The 17,182-nt window shown below is 39.0% G+C and overlaps 1 protein-coding gene across 1 annotated transcript in view; it reads left to right on the top strand.

The window, feature by feature from the left end:
• Positions 1-17,182, top strand: part of ZFAT (zinc finger and AT-hook domain containing) — a 91,917-nt gene that overhangs the window by 33,335 nt on the left and 41,400 nt on the right. The window contains exons 5-7 of the mRNA XM_068672699.1: positions 7,229-7,379; positions 7,654-9,119; positions 10,302-10,534. Coding sequence (XP_068528800.1) covers positions 7,229-7,379; positions 7,654-9,119; positions 10,302-10,534 — 1,850 coding nt within the window. The remainder of the gene's footprint in view (positions 1-7,228; positions 7,380-7,653; positions 9,120-10,301; positions 10,535-17,182) is intronic.

The raw sequence follows: 17,182 nt of genomic DNA, 5'->3' as shown, positions 1-17,182 counted from the left end.
GAGAAAAGTGTTTAATTTACTGTAATTATTTTTACTTTGTTTTTAATTGATTACCCTTCTGTTTTTGTCATTAATTTTGTCATTAATTTCCATTAATCACCATTCTGTGATAGTCTAACTACTGTGTTGTCATAATTCCTGGGCTGATCCCCTTCCTCACTAGTGCTCTTATGTCTGAAATTTGACTTCCAGAAGACATTTCATACCCTTCCATTCCATTTCTTTTCCCTGGAGATTTATCACCTGCTGAAGAGTTGAATTATTTCTTTACACTGCTTTTAATGAACATGAATAGATAAAACACTTCCCACCTCTCCCCTGCTTTCTGTGTGTTAATCATCTGTAAAAGTAGGTTGAAAATAAAATTAAAAATGCACAACTTCCAGCAAGCCGTAGCATTCTGTAGCCACCTGTTACCTAGCATTAAAGTCACTTAGAAATCCCCTTTTCATGCATAGTACACTAAGATCTTGCTGAAGATCTGTAAACATTCTATCAAATAGATAAATTAAGAAGCCTTTAAGAATTAGTTGGATTTTATCCACAGCACAGAGGAAATCCTACTCAGACTGTATGTCTCTCTTTCTTAACTTAAAGATGTTTTTAGGAGTATTACATTACCTGTTTGCTTTAATTTCACTTTACATTATTTAGGTTTGGGACACTGCTCCACATCATGTGTTCAATAGGTTGTGACTAAATTGATCTCTTCAAAATCTTCTAACAATTCAGAAAATACACTCAGACAAGATTGATTTTTTTTTTTCCCCATGCTCCTTTTCTGTAGTGTTTTCTTGGGAGGCACATGAAAGGTAGCAGGTTTACAGCCTTCGGAATTGGAAAGCTTGCATTAGCCCACCAAGTACAGTCTGTGTAGAAGTAGTAGGTATTTCTCCCTGTGCAGGCACTGAATTACCTTCAGCCATCACTGAAGGGACCATAAATCCTTGAAGAGAGAGAAAGTTGTGCTTATGAACGTGTAGGCTGTGTATCAGGTTAAATGGAGTGCAGGTGGGTTTTGTTTTTAAGTACTGCAATAAAGAATGAGGATAAATAAGTATAATTCTACACATGTCTAAAAATACTTTGTTTTGAATAACAGATACTCATGTTCATAGCCTGTTTTTAAGAACCAGCGAGTAAACTCAGTGCCAAATATTCAATCTTATGTATTTAATTTACCATATATAAATTCTGTAGGCATCTGAAACCAATTTTATTATTCATGCTCAATTAGTGTGATTCAGAAGTGATTCTACTTTTAATGTTTACTTTCTTGTTTTGTTCAAGTCCTGTAATATTTTAAAAGTTCAGGTTGTTACTCAGAGAGATGTCTTATGATTCTGTAAAGATGGAAAATGGTAGCATTTTTTGGTAAGGCTCTCTTTGCCAATTCCATTAAACTTTTGGCTCATTAGCAACTTGATTTCTAAAGGAGTTGACTTTTTTCTCCTGCAAATTCTTAACACAAGGCTGTGCAGGTTCTTGTCTCCCGAACTTCAGCTGATGAACAACTGTGAAAGGCCAACTGCATTCTCCTTGTGCTGTAATCTTACAGATGCTTGGATCCTTCTCCTGTGAAGGTGTTGTAAAGTGGGAAGAAGCAGAAGAATGGATTTTTGCTTAGTATTTTGGGACCAAGTGACAATGTAAACACTTCCCTTTAAACTAGTAATGGTGCTTTTTGTTGTAAATGGCTTTTCAGCTCACAGAACTATGGCTTTAGGCTTATGACACATTTGCATGGTTTAAATATCCTACTGTTGCCAAAGGAGCTTTCCTTTTCATCACTCTTATTTCCTAGTTCACTTCTTTCTGGTACTGGTACTAGTTCTTGTGTCAACCAGCAGCAAGCCAATTCAGAAGCTGCTAAAATAAATATACAAACATGAACATACACACACACATATTCATTTTTCTCTATCAAAATATTTTTGTTTTTCTACCAGTTCTGCTTAGTGGGCCATTGCACACTGGAGCCATGAAGGTGTCACAAGTATGAAGAAGGACAGTGGTGACAAAATGGGTCTTCCAGGGGTAAGGCTAGGCTTGGGACCACCCTTTTGTAAAGTAGCTGGGTCAGGCCCTTAAGTCATTAAGCCCAGTATGTGTAGACTGCTGTCACCAAGGCAGTGCTATCTTTCTCTCCCTCCCCAGCCCCTGGCCACAGATTCCTGTTCTTTGGACCATTATACATGTTTATGTATTTGTGAGCTAGACCAAGTCAGTAACCCAGTTGTTTGCAGGAGGGGAGAGATGGTTTAAATTTCAGCCAGATCCCTTCTCTGCTCTTCTGCATCTTCATGAACCCCTGTGCTGGCACATTCAAAGTGTCAAGAACATGGAGCTGAGTGAAGGGCTAGAGAAAAGAAACAAGCCTTATGTTGATTTAAAGCAAATGTGAAATTAAGCAAGGTTAAGAAAATTTACACTTTGACCTCAGTGTATTTGCAGGTATCTTGTATGAATGGATTTAGTTATGTGGTCAGCTAGTGGCCAGTTGTGTTGAAAGGGACAATCTTCATCCCCACATATGTAGCTCTGTGTTTCTATTTATTTTTGAAAGTTAAAATGTGTTTAATCTCCTTATTATTAGAACGATTAAAGATGATTTTGCCTTTTTTATGCTTTATTTTGGAGGTGGAAGGTAGGTTTTCATGGGGAACAGTGGAACTTAGGGTTAGTTTCTCTTGGTTTCATTTTCAGAATTGTCTTACCAGGGGTCAGTGTACATTTGGAACACGTTCCTTAGGATATTACAGAAACAGAAAGAAATACGTTCATTCAAAAAGATTGTAAGAAGGTACTCACTTCATCCACTTCAGTTATTTAATATACACAGGTACCTACACTATGATTTTTTTTTTAAAACTCAAAATGAAAAACGAAAAAAAAGTCATAGCTTAAAGGCAGGTCTAGTCAGACAAGGCAGCTTGCAGTATTCCCACAGGAAAGAAGTGAGAACCTTACGGTGCATGGCCTCCAAGAGCTGGGAGTTGCTTCTAGATCATCATATTTAATACACATCTATTAATTTGTCTAAATCCCTTTGTGAATATATTTGTATTTTCAGTCTCTGTAAGATCCTGCAGTAGTTGTTCCATAATTTAATTACATACCGGGTGAAACCATACGTTCTTTTGTTCCATGTTAAGCCTGCTGACTGCTTATATCTTTGAAATGCTTTTTGTGCATGGTTTATGAGACAGAGGATTATTCACACTTTTTTCATGGTATTCCTAATTTTAAAGGTCTTTCTGATATTCCTCTTCCAGTTATGTCACTTCCAAGTTGGAGGTCTCAGAGCTATTTATCCCTTTTCCAAGGGAAATTCTTCCAATTTTGATTTTGTTTATTGTTCTTCTATAGCTTTGTGTTGTTTTGTTTTTTTTGTCTGTATGTAAAATTGTAGAAGGTTCAAAGAACTTAGTTGTTCGGTAGCACGAATTTAGTTAATGTCATCTCCTGTTTTACTTCTGCTCCTTTCTAATAATCCCTTCCACTAGCTTACCTTGTAATCTGTTGATGAGCCTTGTTATAGGAGAACTCTGTAGCAAGGCCAAGCTGGCTTTTTCTAAGGGACAGTGTCAGAGATTAGAGCCCATCATTGCTGTGTTTGAGCCATGGGAAGGCATGCTGGATAACACTTGTTTGTAGAAGTAGCTGTCAGAATGTCACGAGGAACTCAAACCTTACTACTCTTAAAACAAGTTTACTTAGGTGATACCATCTGAAAAGAAGAAAGCAAGAGACATAAATGAAGTCTAGTAAATTAAAGTTAATTCTGAGTTTAAAATAAAATAGATACGAGGTGGTTGGAACTACAGGAAGGAGTTTTGGAAAGGTATGTTCAGAGCAGTTGACTTTTTATTTTATTTTTTTTTTTTATATCTGTATGCTCTTAACAATTTAAAATGATTGTTCAGGGAGCAGTTATGAAAACTTTTGCCTTAGTTGTTAGCATGTAATATTTTCAATGGGTTTAATGGGTAGTGGGTTCAGTACATCTTACATTGGGTAGAGCCTGGAAATCAAGTTTCACTTGCTGGGTAAGCATCTTTGTCATTTGGTTATGATCAAAGGATCATAGAATCATCTCGACATCATCTGTGTTTGTGGACTCTGTTAACCACGTAGGGAATTTAGTGCTAGGATGACCTGGAGTGTTCTGTCCACTCCAAGTATGCAAAATGCTGGCAAGGCAGTACTTAACTAGCTTGCCTAATTTAAGTGATTAACATTTTACACTGGTAGCACAAAAGTCTATTAAACAGTTCAACAGCCTGTTCAGGAAACCATCAAACATCCTGAAAGGCAGAAGGGCACAGAGGAGGTTCAGTGAAGAGCGTTTAATGAGGATCCTTGTCTTGTGTGCAGGAAATAGGAGGCTGGAAAGAGATAGCCAAGCTTATAGAGCAGTTTAAGATCTATTCTTTCATCTGAATTGCTCTAAATAAAGAAAACTTTGGTTCTATTTCTGAAATAATAAAGTAAGGCGATATTGGTCTGGTGTTTAATATCAGTGTTATCTTTCTTACGCCAAACCCACTGATTGAAGCACATCCCCTGCACTGTCATGCCGAGCTCCCATCTCCCAGGGCCATGATGGTGTGAGCCAGGAGGAGCAGCCTGGGCATCTGGAAGAGAGGAGAGGTGGGGACGGGAAGAACAGCACCTAAAATGTTCTGGTGACATTCCATTTGAAAACCTGGAAGTTGAATTCTGATCAACTGGCAGAATCTTTGCTACAGAAAAGAAAACATTAAAAAATCAGTAGTCAAAAAGGCCATTTTTATATGCAGTCTGTACGGTGAGCAACAGAGCTAAATACAGTCTCTTTATCTACAGGGCTTGCTGGTGCCCCATCTGATATCAAAGCTTACATACTCCCAAAGTGCCTCTTCTCAAAATATCTTCAGTTCCCACTTTAAATCATTAACGAGGGACCCAAGGGATCTCTGGCTTTCCCCTTTGTCTCTTTTATGACTCTGCTCTCCTCAGTTGCAATGCCCATAAGGCTTTCAAGCATGCTGTTGGGCAACCCCCACCTGTTACTGTTTTTCCTGTATACCATTGGCGTGGGTTTAGTTTGTTTTGTTTTGTTTTTAGAAGTGAGATTTTGCAATATATTCTCCATCTAGCTTTGGACTGTGTAAACCTTTGGACTGTCTCTGTTTTTTAGCTTTCTTCTCCTTATAATTGTTGTTTCTTAGGGTTTGTGTTTATACCTCTTGTATTTTGTACATAATATCTTCAGAAACCTGCTCTCTGGATGGAACAAGAAGGATTTTAATTTCATCCCCATGTTAAAGAAGTAGCTTGTTTCATTCCTCAAACTTTTTTTGCTATTCATGGGTGTCATTTTTATCATAGAATCATTTAGGTTGGAAAAGATGTCCGTGATTAAACGGTGAGAACCTGTTAAAAATGTATTGATTCTGTCTTTTGCTTTCTAGGTTCCCATGTCTTTTTGTAAAATTACTTTGATTCTTACTATAATTTCTTTTCTCTGTCACAAAGGCATATGGTACTTTTTTTAAAATTTTACTTTTATTTTAATCAGGTGAATTGAAATGAGATCGAATACTAATGTAATATCTAAGAAAAAGAAAACAAAGTAGAACATACTGGATTCCAGTTTTACCTGAAATTGTTACTCATTATTTAATTCAAAACTATTTTCATGTGCAACCTTGCTTGCTCGCTTGTCCCACAGAACAGTCTTTTTTTACAAGTCTGGCTTTTTCTTTTTCTTTTTTTTTTTTTTCCTTTTTTTCCTAGGAGGTGTGGGTAGTTATGTATTACTACATATTTAATGCTTTTTTGTTTTCTTCTGTTATTCAGTGTATGGTCCCTTGTTTACTGTTCATTTTTCAATACCCTGGTCCCTTGTTTACTGTTCATTTTTCAATACCCTGAAATACTGCTCCGAAAGCAGTTTTTTTTCAGAGATTCTTCTATAGTACGTGCTAGTACAATATGAAGATTTCACAAATACATACGTATATCTTTGTAATATATATGTGAATTAATAAATGTTCATATAAATTTATTACAGCTTTTGAGCACAGTAACTCCCTTGTTTAACACATAGGTAGATGAGTTATGGTTGGACTAAGAAATTAAAAAGGGGATCAGTCAATAATGGATACTTGGATTTTTTTTTTCCAGTATAAATTAATATTTATGTGATTTGTAATTACCCTCAGTGCTAACTATAGAGGCTTGGCAATAAATTCTTCCTGACTACTGTCAACTGTTCAGGGGGGGAAAAAAGAGCACTCAGCTAAACAATCTCAACTCAATCACATCTCAGAATGTGCTTAGTTTTGCCTCAATTAACTGTAAAGCTCTGTGGGATAGAATCTGATCTTTTTGTTTTCTGCACAGCCCTTTTACTTCTGCTACTAAGGGAAATTGAGATGTGCACATGGAGCATATTCTCTTATTATGAGGAGATGGCAACAAGCCCCAAAACAAAAAATGTAAAAGATTTGTTCAAGGAAAAGATGTCCAGACTTTTAAATATAGAAAAAAGTGTCTTTTTTTCCCCAGCCTCACTGTAGAATTGATTAAATAGCTCAGCTGAAGTTTTCAGCAGAAGCATGGAGCAGAAACAGAAAAATCAAAATTTCATTTCTAAAACTTAGTTTTTAAAGGTGGAAGTAATTGGATATAGGATCTCACAGTAGTAGGCATCAAGCATTTTTATTACTCTGTGTAACCATCACTTCTGTAATGATATTTAAACAGATGTTTGGTTTGAGTACTGATGCCTTCTGGAATTGTATCTATCATTTTATGCACATGAATTTAAAAAATGAAACTAAAATAGCTGAACTAATGATTACGGAGTTTAATGTTTTATTTGTCAGGGGCTGTGGCAATAGGACAAGGGCTAGTGGTTTTAAATAGAAAGAGGGTAGATTTAGATTAGACATCAGGAAGAAATTCTTCTCTCAGAGGGTGGTGAGGCAGTGGCACAGGCTGCCCAGAGAAGCTGTGGATGCCCCTTCCCTGGAGGTGTTCAAGGCCAGGCTGGATGGGGCCTGGGGCAACCTGGGCGGGGGGGAGATGTCCCTGCCCAGGTCAGGAAGGGGTTACAACTACACAATCTTTAGATGCCTCATCCAAGCTAAAGTATTCTATGATTTACTCTGTTTTTATTACAGACAATGCACATTTTAATAAAATATTTTTAATGAACATATATTGTCTTTGTTTATAGGAGCCACAAAAATTGTTCCAGTTGAGGCTGCTCCCCAAGAAACTGAACCCACAACTCCAGAGACAACAGTTCAAGACCCATCACAACGACGAGGATATCAAGAATATGCAATTCAGCAAACACCGTATGAACAGGCAATGAAATCCAGCAGGTAATTTTGAAATATTTACCTTTATGTTCATGCAAAGTAATTCACTTTCATTAAAATCAATATAGAAGCATTTCATTCATGTTTTCTGAGCCTTTTTAATAAAGGAACAGCTGAAAATATTCTGTGCATAGGTTGCAAAATTAAAAAAAAGCCATGGGCAATATCTTTGTATAATAAATATAGGTAAGTCCATTATGAATATCTACAAAGCTTTTGACACGTTATGTCACTGAGTTTCAATATTGTAAATGCAGATGGTTTTCTTTCCTTTTAGGTTGGGTCCAACTCAGCTGAAGATCTTTACATGTGAATACTGTAACAAGGTATTCAAATTCAAACACTCCCTCCAAGCACATTTGAGGATTCATACAAATGAGAAACCTTACAAGTGTTCATACTGCAGTTACGCCAGTGCGATCAAAGCCAACCTCAATGTTCACATGCGGAAACATACAGGGGAGAAGTTTAGCTGCGATTATTGTACATTCACTTGTCTCAGCAAAGGCCATCTCAAAGTCCACATTGAAAGAGTTCACAAGAAAATCAAGCAGCACTGTCGCTTCTGCAAAAAGAAATACTCAGATGTTAAAAACTTGATCAAGCATATCAAGGAAACACATGACCTTCAAGATAAAAAGGTGAAAGATGTTTTTGACGAGCTCCGCTTGATGACACGAGAGGGCAAAAGACAACTTCTTTATGACTGCCATATTTGTGAGCGCAAATTCAAAAACGAGCTTGATCGAGACCGTCACATGCTTGTTCACGGTGATGAAAGGCCCTTTGCTTGTGAGCTCTGTGGTCATGGAGCCACCAAGTACCAAGCTCTCGAGCTTCATGTTCGAAAGCACCCATTTGTCTATGTGTGTTCTGTGTGCCTGAAGAAATTCGTCAGTTCTGTAAGGCTCCGTGCTCACATCAAAGATGTACATGCAGATATGCAGGAAACTTCGGTTTTTAACAGTTCTATCAATCAAAGCTTCTGCCTGCTTGAGCCAGGAGGTGATATCCAGCCGGAAGCCCTTGGTGAACAGCTTCCACAAACTACAGATGAATTGACAATCATGAGTAGTAATGTTATTAACACACCAAAAACACCTACCTGTATGGGTGAAGCAACAGCTGCAGATGTAAACCATAATGGTCAGCCTAATGGTGACTTAAAAATTGATACTGTCCCTTCTTTAGAATTTGAAAATCCTCTGGTGGAGAATGTAAGAGAGACTCTGTGTCAGGCGTCAACGGACACACCTGCCCCAAACGTTCAGTCCTGTGTAGCATCAGATTGCTTTCTGCTGAAAAATGGTACCTCTCCTTCTGATGAGCTGAAAGTTTCTCCTGCAAACGACGAGGAAATTAACCACTCCAGTTCTGTAAATGAGCAGGGTGAAGAAATGCAGCTTTTGCTCTCTGAAGACAAAAGTTTAAATCAGAACAATGCAGTGACTGAGAAGCTTTCAGGTTCTGAAGAGCAAAGTCAGTCTGTTCCTTCTAGTGAATCAGAAACAAGCAATCAGTCAGTTCAGAACTCAGCAGAAACCGCCACCCCTCTGCTAGCACCAGATTCTAACGCAGCTGTCAGCCCACAGGCAGCCTCTTCTAATGCAGATCCATCAGATAATCGGAGTGGAGCTGTTGCCTTTATGCAGATCTTGGATAGCTTACAGAAGAGACAAATGAACACGGAGTTGTGTGAGAGGATAAGGAAGGTTTATGGAGATTTGGAATGTGAATATTGTGGTAAGGAGCAGTACAATGATGTCGGATTTTTTGCTTTGTGTTTTTTCTTTTTAATGTTATATTGTGGGCTATCTTTTTTCCTGCTCCTCTGGCTTATAGTTTTTGGTATGCTTTTGTATCTTTGCAGCAGTACTATTTTTTGCAGTTCAGTATGGATTCAGGGAGGTTCACTTTGTGTTGTATAAACAGTATGAAATAATTCAAGTCTCAAAAACCACTAGTAAAATATAGCAAAGCAAAGCTTTGCCCTGCTCAATTTTCTGTTGATATCAAACTTGATAGAATTGGACAGATTCTTGCTGTCCACCTGCCTCTCCCCACCTCAGAACTTTCAGTGAGGCCAAGCTCATCAGATTTAGGCATCTGCGATGAACCCGTTTGTGCTTTAATGCTTACATTCATTATCAGCTTAGTGTAAGAATCAGTGTTTCTCCTATAGCATAGCAGGATCCGCTGTGCAGGATCTTGCACAGCGGATACATGTACTGGTATATTTTTGTGACTTGTTTTGAACCAGTTCCTGTGAGATGAAAATTTCCATTACTTAATTTTAAGATTAAGACTGTTCTGGTTCTAATTGTTTCTTGAATTTATGGAAGCGGAAAGAATATACCATCCCCACTTATTTCAGCTGTAATTTTTTGTGCTTATATAACTGGGATGAAACAACTTGGGATTTATCTTGTAGTCCCCCTTCTTGAGAAAGGAAAGGAGTCAAAGTTAAAAATTGTTGGTTTTGAAACATCGTAATGTTGTATATTTATATATATTTTACTTTTTTTTGGTGTCATTATGTCAGAAAAGGCTTTCGGAAGGAGTAACATGAAAGGAAGTAACTACAAAGATTTCTGATAACTGCTTTTACTTGTGTAGTTGGATTCAGAGCCTTTGTGTAGGAAAAGAGATTGAAAGGACTTCCTCATTAGGAAAAAAAGATCATTGATATGTAATAAAGTTGCCCTTTTTAGGCTGTTTCAGGGCATGTAACATGACCTTTTTAGACAAAAGCATATTTGTAAACGTTTTCATTAGTGAAGAGTCTTTAGGCTAAGTTTTCATTACAGAAAAAAGGAGCAGATTTCAAGCAGCATGCTTTGCCTTAAAAGAAAACTGGGTATGCATTGGAATTTTCACTAACAACTGCTTAGAAATTGCTTTCTCCCTGTCTGATTTTATTTTCAGGCAAGTTATTTTGGTACCAAGTGCATTATGACATGCATGTTCGTACTCACACTCGAGAACATTTATATTACTGCTCCCAGTGCAATTACTCTTCCATCACCAAAAACTGCCTTAAGCGTCACGTCATTCAGAAACACAGTAATATTTTGCTGAAATGCCCTACAGAACACTGTGACTACTCTACTCCAGATAAATACAGGCTCCAGGCACATCTTAAAGTTCATACAGAGCTGGTAAGTAATGAATGAAATACTGTGTTTGTCTCAATTCAGTGTCATATTTTTAATGTTTGGAATTGTGTGGCAATGCTTGAAGACGTAGATGAGAGTCCTGAGCATGTTCTACAGACTTCTCTGAAGTGAATACATGAGTTAGAGCAACTATACATTTGATCTCTCTCATTGTAGATTCAGTAGGGTGTGCTGCATCCAGTAGGGTATGGCTGCATCCATTTTTTTCCTTCAGTTTTCCCAATATTCTCAGATTCTTTGAATCTCGATAGAGTAAAATGATGTCTAGTACTGTTTATTTCACTTCATTCCATGGAACTAATTGTTGCTCATTTACCATCCATTTTCCATTTCCTGTAATGGTTACAAAGATAAAGAATTCTAGTTTTAAAGTCTCTGATCTTACTGGGTAAGCCTTCCAGCTCTGAATGCCCATTGCAGTTGCTTCTTGTGTTAGAAGGGTACCAGATCTGTTTTCTAGTGCCCTGTTACATGTTTTCTTTGAGAGTGTGTAACGGACTTCATGCCAGACTGGAAGCCCTCTTTCAGTAAGACACTGCTTTGTGATGTTTCTCTGATTCAACATTATCAGATAAATAATATTTTAAGGAAAAAAAAAGTTTTTTACATCAACCCTGCTTGTGTATGTTTCAAAAACAGATCGTGGTGTTCAGAATAGGAAGGAATTTAAAACCGTCTAAGGAACGAGATTTTTATTTTTCATTGTTATTGATGGTGGGTTTTTACAGCTGAAATCATTTGGATGTTTTTTTTTTTTCTTGTAAGATTAAGCAAAAACAATTCATTTCTTTACATCAGTGTTGCCTGGGGTTTTCTTGTTTTATTACATCGCATGGCTGGGCCAAATAGGTTTAGCAGCTGTCAGGAAAGGTCTGTGTACCATGGCTGACTTTTCATACCACGTAGCAGGATCATGTTTGCTTGCAAGGTCAAGTGCTCAGGTGCGTGCTAGACCTGTGTATACCAAGCTTATAACACACTTACACCCTGTATGAACACTGGTGTGCCTTCCAGTTCCAAACTGACCTCTAGAAAAGGGTGTTTGGCAGAAGCCTGCTTCCTTGGAATAATGAATTTAGCCCACTTTTGACTGTAGTCAGTCCTGGAGGCTGTCTGCTTGGGTGGAGCGTATTGTCTTCTATAATTTTATATGAAGATACTGATATTGAGTAAAGTACAGTTGAGGATTTCATAAAGCCCATTAGCTGTTTGTAATTAAACTTTCTTGACTATAATACCTGAAAATTAGTATGGGCTATGTCATTGCAATTTAGCTTTTTAATAGTTCATGCAGTAAAATGCCTCCAAAGGTTAATTTACTCTTCAGAGGGAAAGCAAATAGACAAACAAAAACAGTTATTTAATAACAACACTCACTCTTCTGTCTTGTAAGAACAAGGAAACACCTGCAGAGGTAGTCCTCTCTTCTTTACACAACATTGTAGTTTTCACTGGCATTGTCTTGTAAATAAATCTTACACACCTTTGATATTGTGGTGGTTTTACCCTGCTGGGCAGCTGAGCTCCACCACAACCACTTTCTCACTCTCCCTCCTCAGAGGGAAAGAGGGAGAACATACAATGAAAAGGGCTCAAGGGTTGAGATAAGGACAGGGAGAGCACTCAGCAATTATTGTCACGGGCAAAACAGAGTCAGCATAGGGGGATTAATGAAATGTATTGTCTGTCACTAGGAAACCAGAGCAGTAAGAACGAAAAGCAAATGAAAACCACCTTCCCCCCCATCCACCAGCGTGGGCTTCTCTCCACAGGCTGCAGCTGCGGCCCGGGTCCTGCTCCTGCAGGGGCTCTCCATGGGCTGCAGCCTCCTCCAGGCCACATCCACCTGCTCCGCCGGGGGCTCCTCCACCCATGGGGGGGCTGCAGCGTGGAGATCTGCTCCATGTGGGACCCATGGGCTGCAGGGGGACAGCCTGCTCCACCAGGGGCCTCTCCACAGGTTGCAGGGGAACTGCTGCTGCGTGCCTGCAGCTCCTCCTGCCTCCTGCTGCACTCATGTGGGGGGCTGCAGGGATGGTTCTCACTCTTCTCTCTCCAAGCTACCGTTGCACTACAGTTTCTGCCACCCACGTCTCCCCTTTTTCAGTCTGCTTTCCCAGAGGCCCAACCAGCATTGCTTATGGCACAGCTCTGGCCAGCAGCAGGTCCCTTTTGGAACTGGCCGGAGCTGGCTCTGATCTGACATGGGGCAGTTGCTGGGCTCTGCTCACAGAGGCCACCCCTACTTGCCCCCCTGTGACCAAAATACTGGCACATAAACCCAATGTAGAACACACCATATATGTGCACATTCTTCCTAATCGTGTAAGAAATCTGTGTAGATGATGTGTGAGAGCATGTTAGAAGAAAGAGGCCGAAATGAGACATCCCATGTCCTTGCGTAAGTACCTGCTTTTCAAGTGTGATAAACGTCTGCCAGCTCCCATCAGGAGGATCATTTTCATGATCCTAAACAGAATTGAGAAAATTCATTTCATAATTAGTGTGAAAGTGAGATCTTTCAGAATTATGCTTACTGATGCTTACTGTCATCTATATTTGAGTATTCAAATGGATTGAAAAATTCATGTATTGGCATTTACTCAGTAACGAACCTTGGCAGCTCTCTTGGTCTCTGTGCCCTCTGCTTGCTATATTTACTTAACGCCTACCTTTAGTAAACAGAGATGCTCATTCCAAAATACAGAACTTTAACAAACTAGGCATAATTAAATATGGAAAGCTACTTTAATGTTAATTTTCATTTGAAAAATTATTAATACATATTAAAAATAAAGCGTCCCCAGTGAGAGTCAATATAAAAATCTCAGCTCCTTATACAAATGAACATATTTTATTATGATGTTCCTGACTGCTCTTCAACTGGATTCCTGTCATATTTGGTGAACAGGGTAAATTAAATGATGGTTGTTAAAAAGCAGCTTTCCGTTCATCCCTGTCCCTCAGTATGTTGCACCAATCATCTGCTCTGAGCAGGCAAACATCACGGAACGGTTTGTCTGAAATCATTTTAAATCTATACATAAGTGATACTTGAAGATAAGCACCTCTATAAAATGAGTGCAGACCCGGAACAGCTCCTTGCTCTTTGGTGCCTCCGTGCATTCACATACGTTTCTGGATGCAAATGATTCTGTTCTTTGGAAGGATGCTTAGAAAATTCATTATGCTGCTGACCTTTTGTGTAAGAGTGTGGTTAGAGCTTTGGGTAGGAAGTGAGACACTTGAGCTCTGATTGCTTATTTCCCCTTCCTGAGCAGTGTCTTTTTTACACTGTCACTGATCTGGCTGTGATACCTCTACCTCTGGGGTGTTGTCACTGCAAAGTAAAGAGCGCAAGATACTTGACAGGGAAAGAATTAACTGAAAAATGGGCACTCAGCTGGAAAATGGCTTTTGGTTTTGGACCTGGCTTCCAAAATAAATGTCAGTTAGCCATTAATTTTTACTAGGAGTTATTTAAAGAAAATTGCTTTTAAAGTACTCTATGCAGTTGCTTAACGTTTGTTGAGTTGTGATTTCTGCCACTTGACAGACTAAGAAGTCTGTCTAGCCATTTACAAAGTTGTCTGTAGCTTCCTTCTTTCCTGTTGCTTAACCACTTTCTGGGTACATCAGACCAGCTTAACAAAGTTGCATTTTGATAGTAACATCAGCTGAATTCAGAAACCTTTCTTGATATATATATATTTTTAATTTTATTTGAGCATCACAACAACTGCAGTGAGGATTTCTGAACTTTTTCACTCCTCAAAAGTATAACCCACAAGCCCAGTTTTGTTCTGCCAAATGTTAGTATTTAAAACTTCTGTCGATTCCACAGGTGCAGAAGCAGGCTCTGTCTCTATATTACTTTACAAAATTACATAGTGATTTTTTTTTGTTAATTAACATATTGTGGAAACTTTTGCTAGAAATACTCTTAGTCAAGGGAAGATGTGCATGAGTTCAGTTTAGCTTGTTCCTTACTACAAGAAGGCCTGCAATTGTATGTCTGAGTAAGACCTGGAGCTATAATTGCAGGATTTTTAGCTGAGCATATAATAACCCCGACAGGTGCCTGACAGTGTTTGCGATTTGCAGGACTATGGCTAGCTTCCAAAAGCTCATCATGTGTTTTCCTCCACGTTAAAGATTAATTGTATCAGCTATGGAAAAAAATAAAAGAAAAACACAAAACATTCAAGTATTTTCAAGTATCAAACTATCAAAATGCACTGAGATTGAAATACTAGGAAGAAAAGAGAAAACAGTGTGGGAGGAGAGTTAAACACGGAGAAAGCAGTTTTAGGAATATTTATGTACTGTAGGTACTGGTTTGCTCTTCACAGTATTCTAACTTGGTCCTGAGGCAAATAATATTACTGTCATGCTAGCTTAGACACTTCCTGTAATTTGTCTTTCTTCTGTCATCAGTTTCTGTGTAGTACCTTGCTTTTCATGCCTCTTTTTTTTTTCTCCTTTTTTATTATTATGCTTCTCTGACATGTATATGCTATTGCTTGTGTAAAGCAATTATGCCTTGTTTCATCTTCTTCAGCATTCCTCGCAGCATCTTCTGTAAGATCTTGTTGCCTTTGTTTTGTTCAGTAGTTTTTGTTTTTTAATATATGTGCGATATAAAAAGCAGGAAGAGTTGAAACAGGCAAATACTGCAGTATGGGGAGAAAGTGATGCTAAACATCTCTTTTTCCTAGTTTGTTCACCAACACAGTGTGCCTGGCATCAGGAGAAAATTCCTCTAACTGTTAGCTCCACAGAAGCTGTTTAAGGAAGGGGAGTGGTGATGGCCAAGAGCTGTTTTGTAAGCCAGTGTGGTGCATTTGGCCCAAGTACTGTGCTCACCTGGCCGTCAAGTTCAGAGGCCTCGAGCAGATGAGAAGCATTCAGTTTTGGCAGTGAGCACCAAGATCTGGTAGAGCTTTGTTTCATTTCCCGCTCATGAAATAACATCAGTACAACTAAAAGGACTAGAGTGTATTGTTGATTTCCGTATCACATCTGTCTCATTTGGGCTTGAACAATTTTAGAATGTCTGTGATCTTCATTTTGCACTACTAATGAACCTGTTTACAAAGCAGTTAAGAGTTCACACAGTCCCTTTTGAAATTAGTGGCAGTACTGCCATATAGATGGTGCTATATATCAATATAATTTCACTATCATCTGTTGCTCTGTGTATGTTCATAGGATAAGGTAGTTGTGTCATTCAGAACGTCACTTTATGGGTGAGTGCGTACTAATCACCTGCTAACATTTATGATGTTTTACCGTGTTGGTTGTGTTTGGCACTGCTTGGTTCATTAAATATTAACTTCATAGTGGCCAGTTGTTTTAAATAGCCAGAGGGTTGTGGGATTTGTTTGCGTTGTTGGTTGTTTTGGGTGTACAGCTACCCATGGAGTTATCTTGAAACATGTGCCTCAGAGAAGCAGAACTCTCTTCAGAGAGCCGTATGTTATAAGATACATAGATATTGCTGCCCTTTCTTAGTACAATTCATTTACATGAAGAGAAAGGCATTGTGTTTCCTGTGTAAGTGGCCTTATTTCATAATGAACCGTAGCACAAACAAGAAAATTCGGTGATAAGAGCAGAGTACTTTTTCACTGGGTTTAAAAATAGTTATGGGCCCGATTAATTCTTGATTTGTGGAATTTGAACAGTATTTCAGTCAGAAAGCTAACTACTTTGGAATTATTTTAGCTTCTTGTATATTCTCAAGGTGGCTAATAGGGGGATTAAGCAAACCTCAGGAAGTATGGATGTGACTCTGAAATGGAAGTGCTTGATTAGATTATGCAGCTGGCTCTAACAAAGCTAGATCCATCCCACTTGTTACTTTATTTCATAGAAAACAAACCCTCAAAGGCATTTAAAAGGCAGGCAGTCTCATAAGGCACAGAATAAATAACTTTATTCATAGCAAAGGAAAACTTGCATGCTGAGAATGTGATGAAGGTATTACTACAACCTCGGTCTAAGTCCTTCGAAGTGCCTCTGTCGTTGCCTGTGACAAGGGCACTCTGAAGAGCTCAAGCTGTGCTAGGGGGACCTTCTTTGGGACCCTGTGTTGTGACCTGGGAGAGCTCTGAAATACTCAATTTGCAAGAGAGGATTTCTTACAAGCCAGCTTTGGGAGTGATGGGCTTACACTGAAGGACTAGTGCTGTAACAAGCTCTCAGGGCAGTGACAGAAGTACGCTTAAACAGTCAACAACTAGTAACTTAAGCCCTGAAAGTCTGTGACACTGACCTGGACAAACAACTGTGAAAGGTTTGACTGCAGCTGTATGCATTCTGTGAGACGCTGGAGCTTGGCTCTGCTCCGAAGTGCAGGCTGTTACGCTGCAAAGGATGTGTTGTGAAGATCATAGAGTCATGAGGGTTGGGTTGGAATGGGCCTTAAAGACCACCTAATTCCAACCCCCTGCCATGGGCAGGGACATCTCCCGCCAGCCCAGGTTGCCCAAAGCCCCATCCAGCCTGGCCTTGAGCACTGACAGGGATGGGGCATCCACAGCTTCTTTGGGCAGCCTGTGTCAGTGCCTCGCCATCGTCTGAGGAAAAAATTTCTTATATCTAATCTAAATCTGCTATGTTTTAGTT

This window comes from Anas acuta, chromosome 2, assembly GCF_963932015.1.
Source record: "Anas acuta chromosome 2, bAnaAcu1.1, whole genome shotgun sequence".
Lineage (NCBI taxonomy): Eukaryota > Metazoa > Chordata > Aves > Anseriformes > Anatidae > Anas > Anas acuta.
The sequence above is the reverse complement of the archived record's forward strand: the minus strand, read 5'-3'. Positions and strand labels throughout refer to the sequence as shown.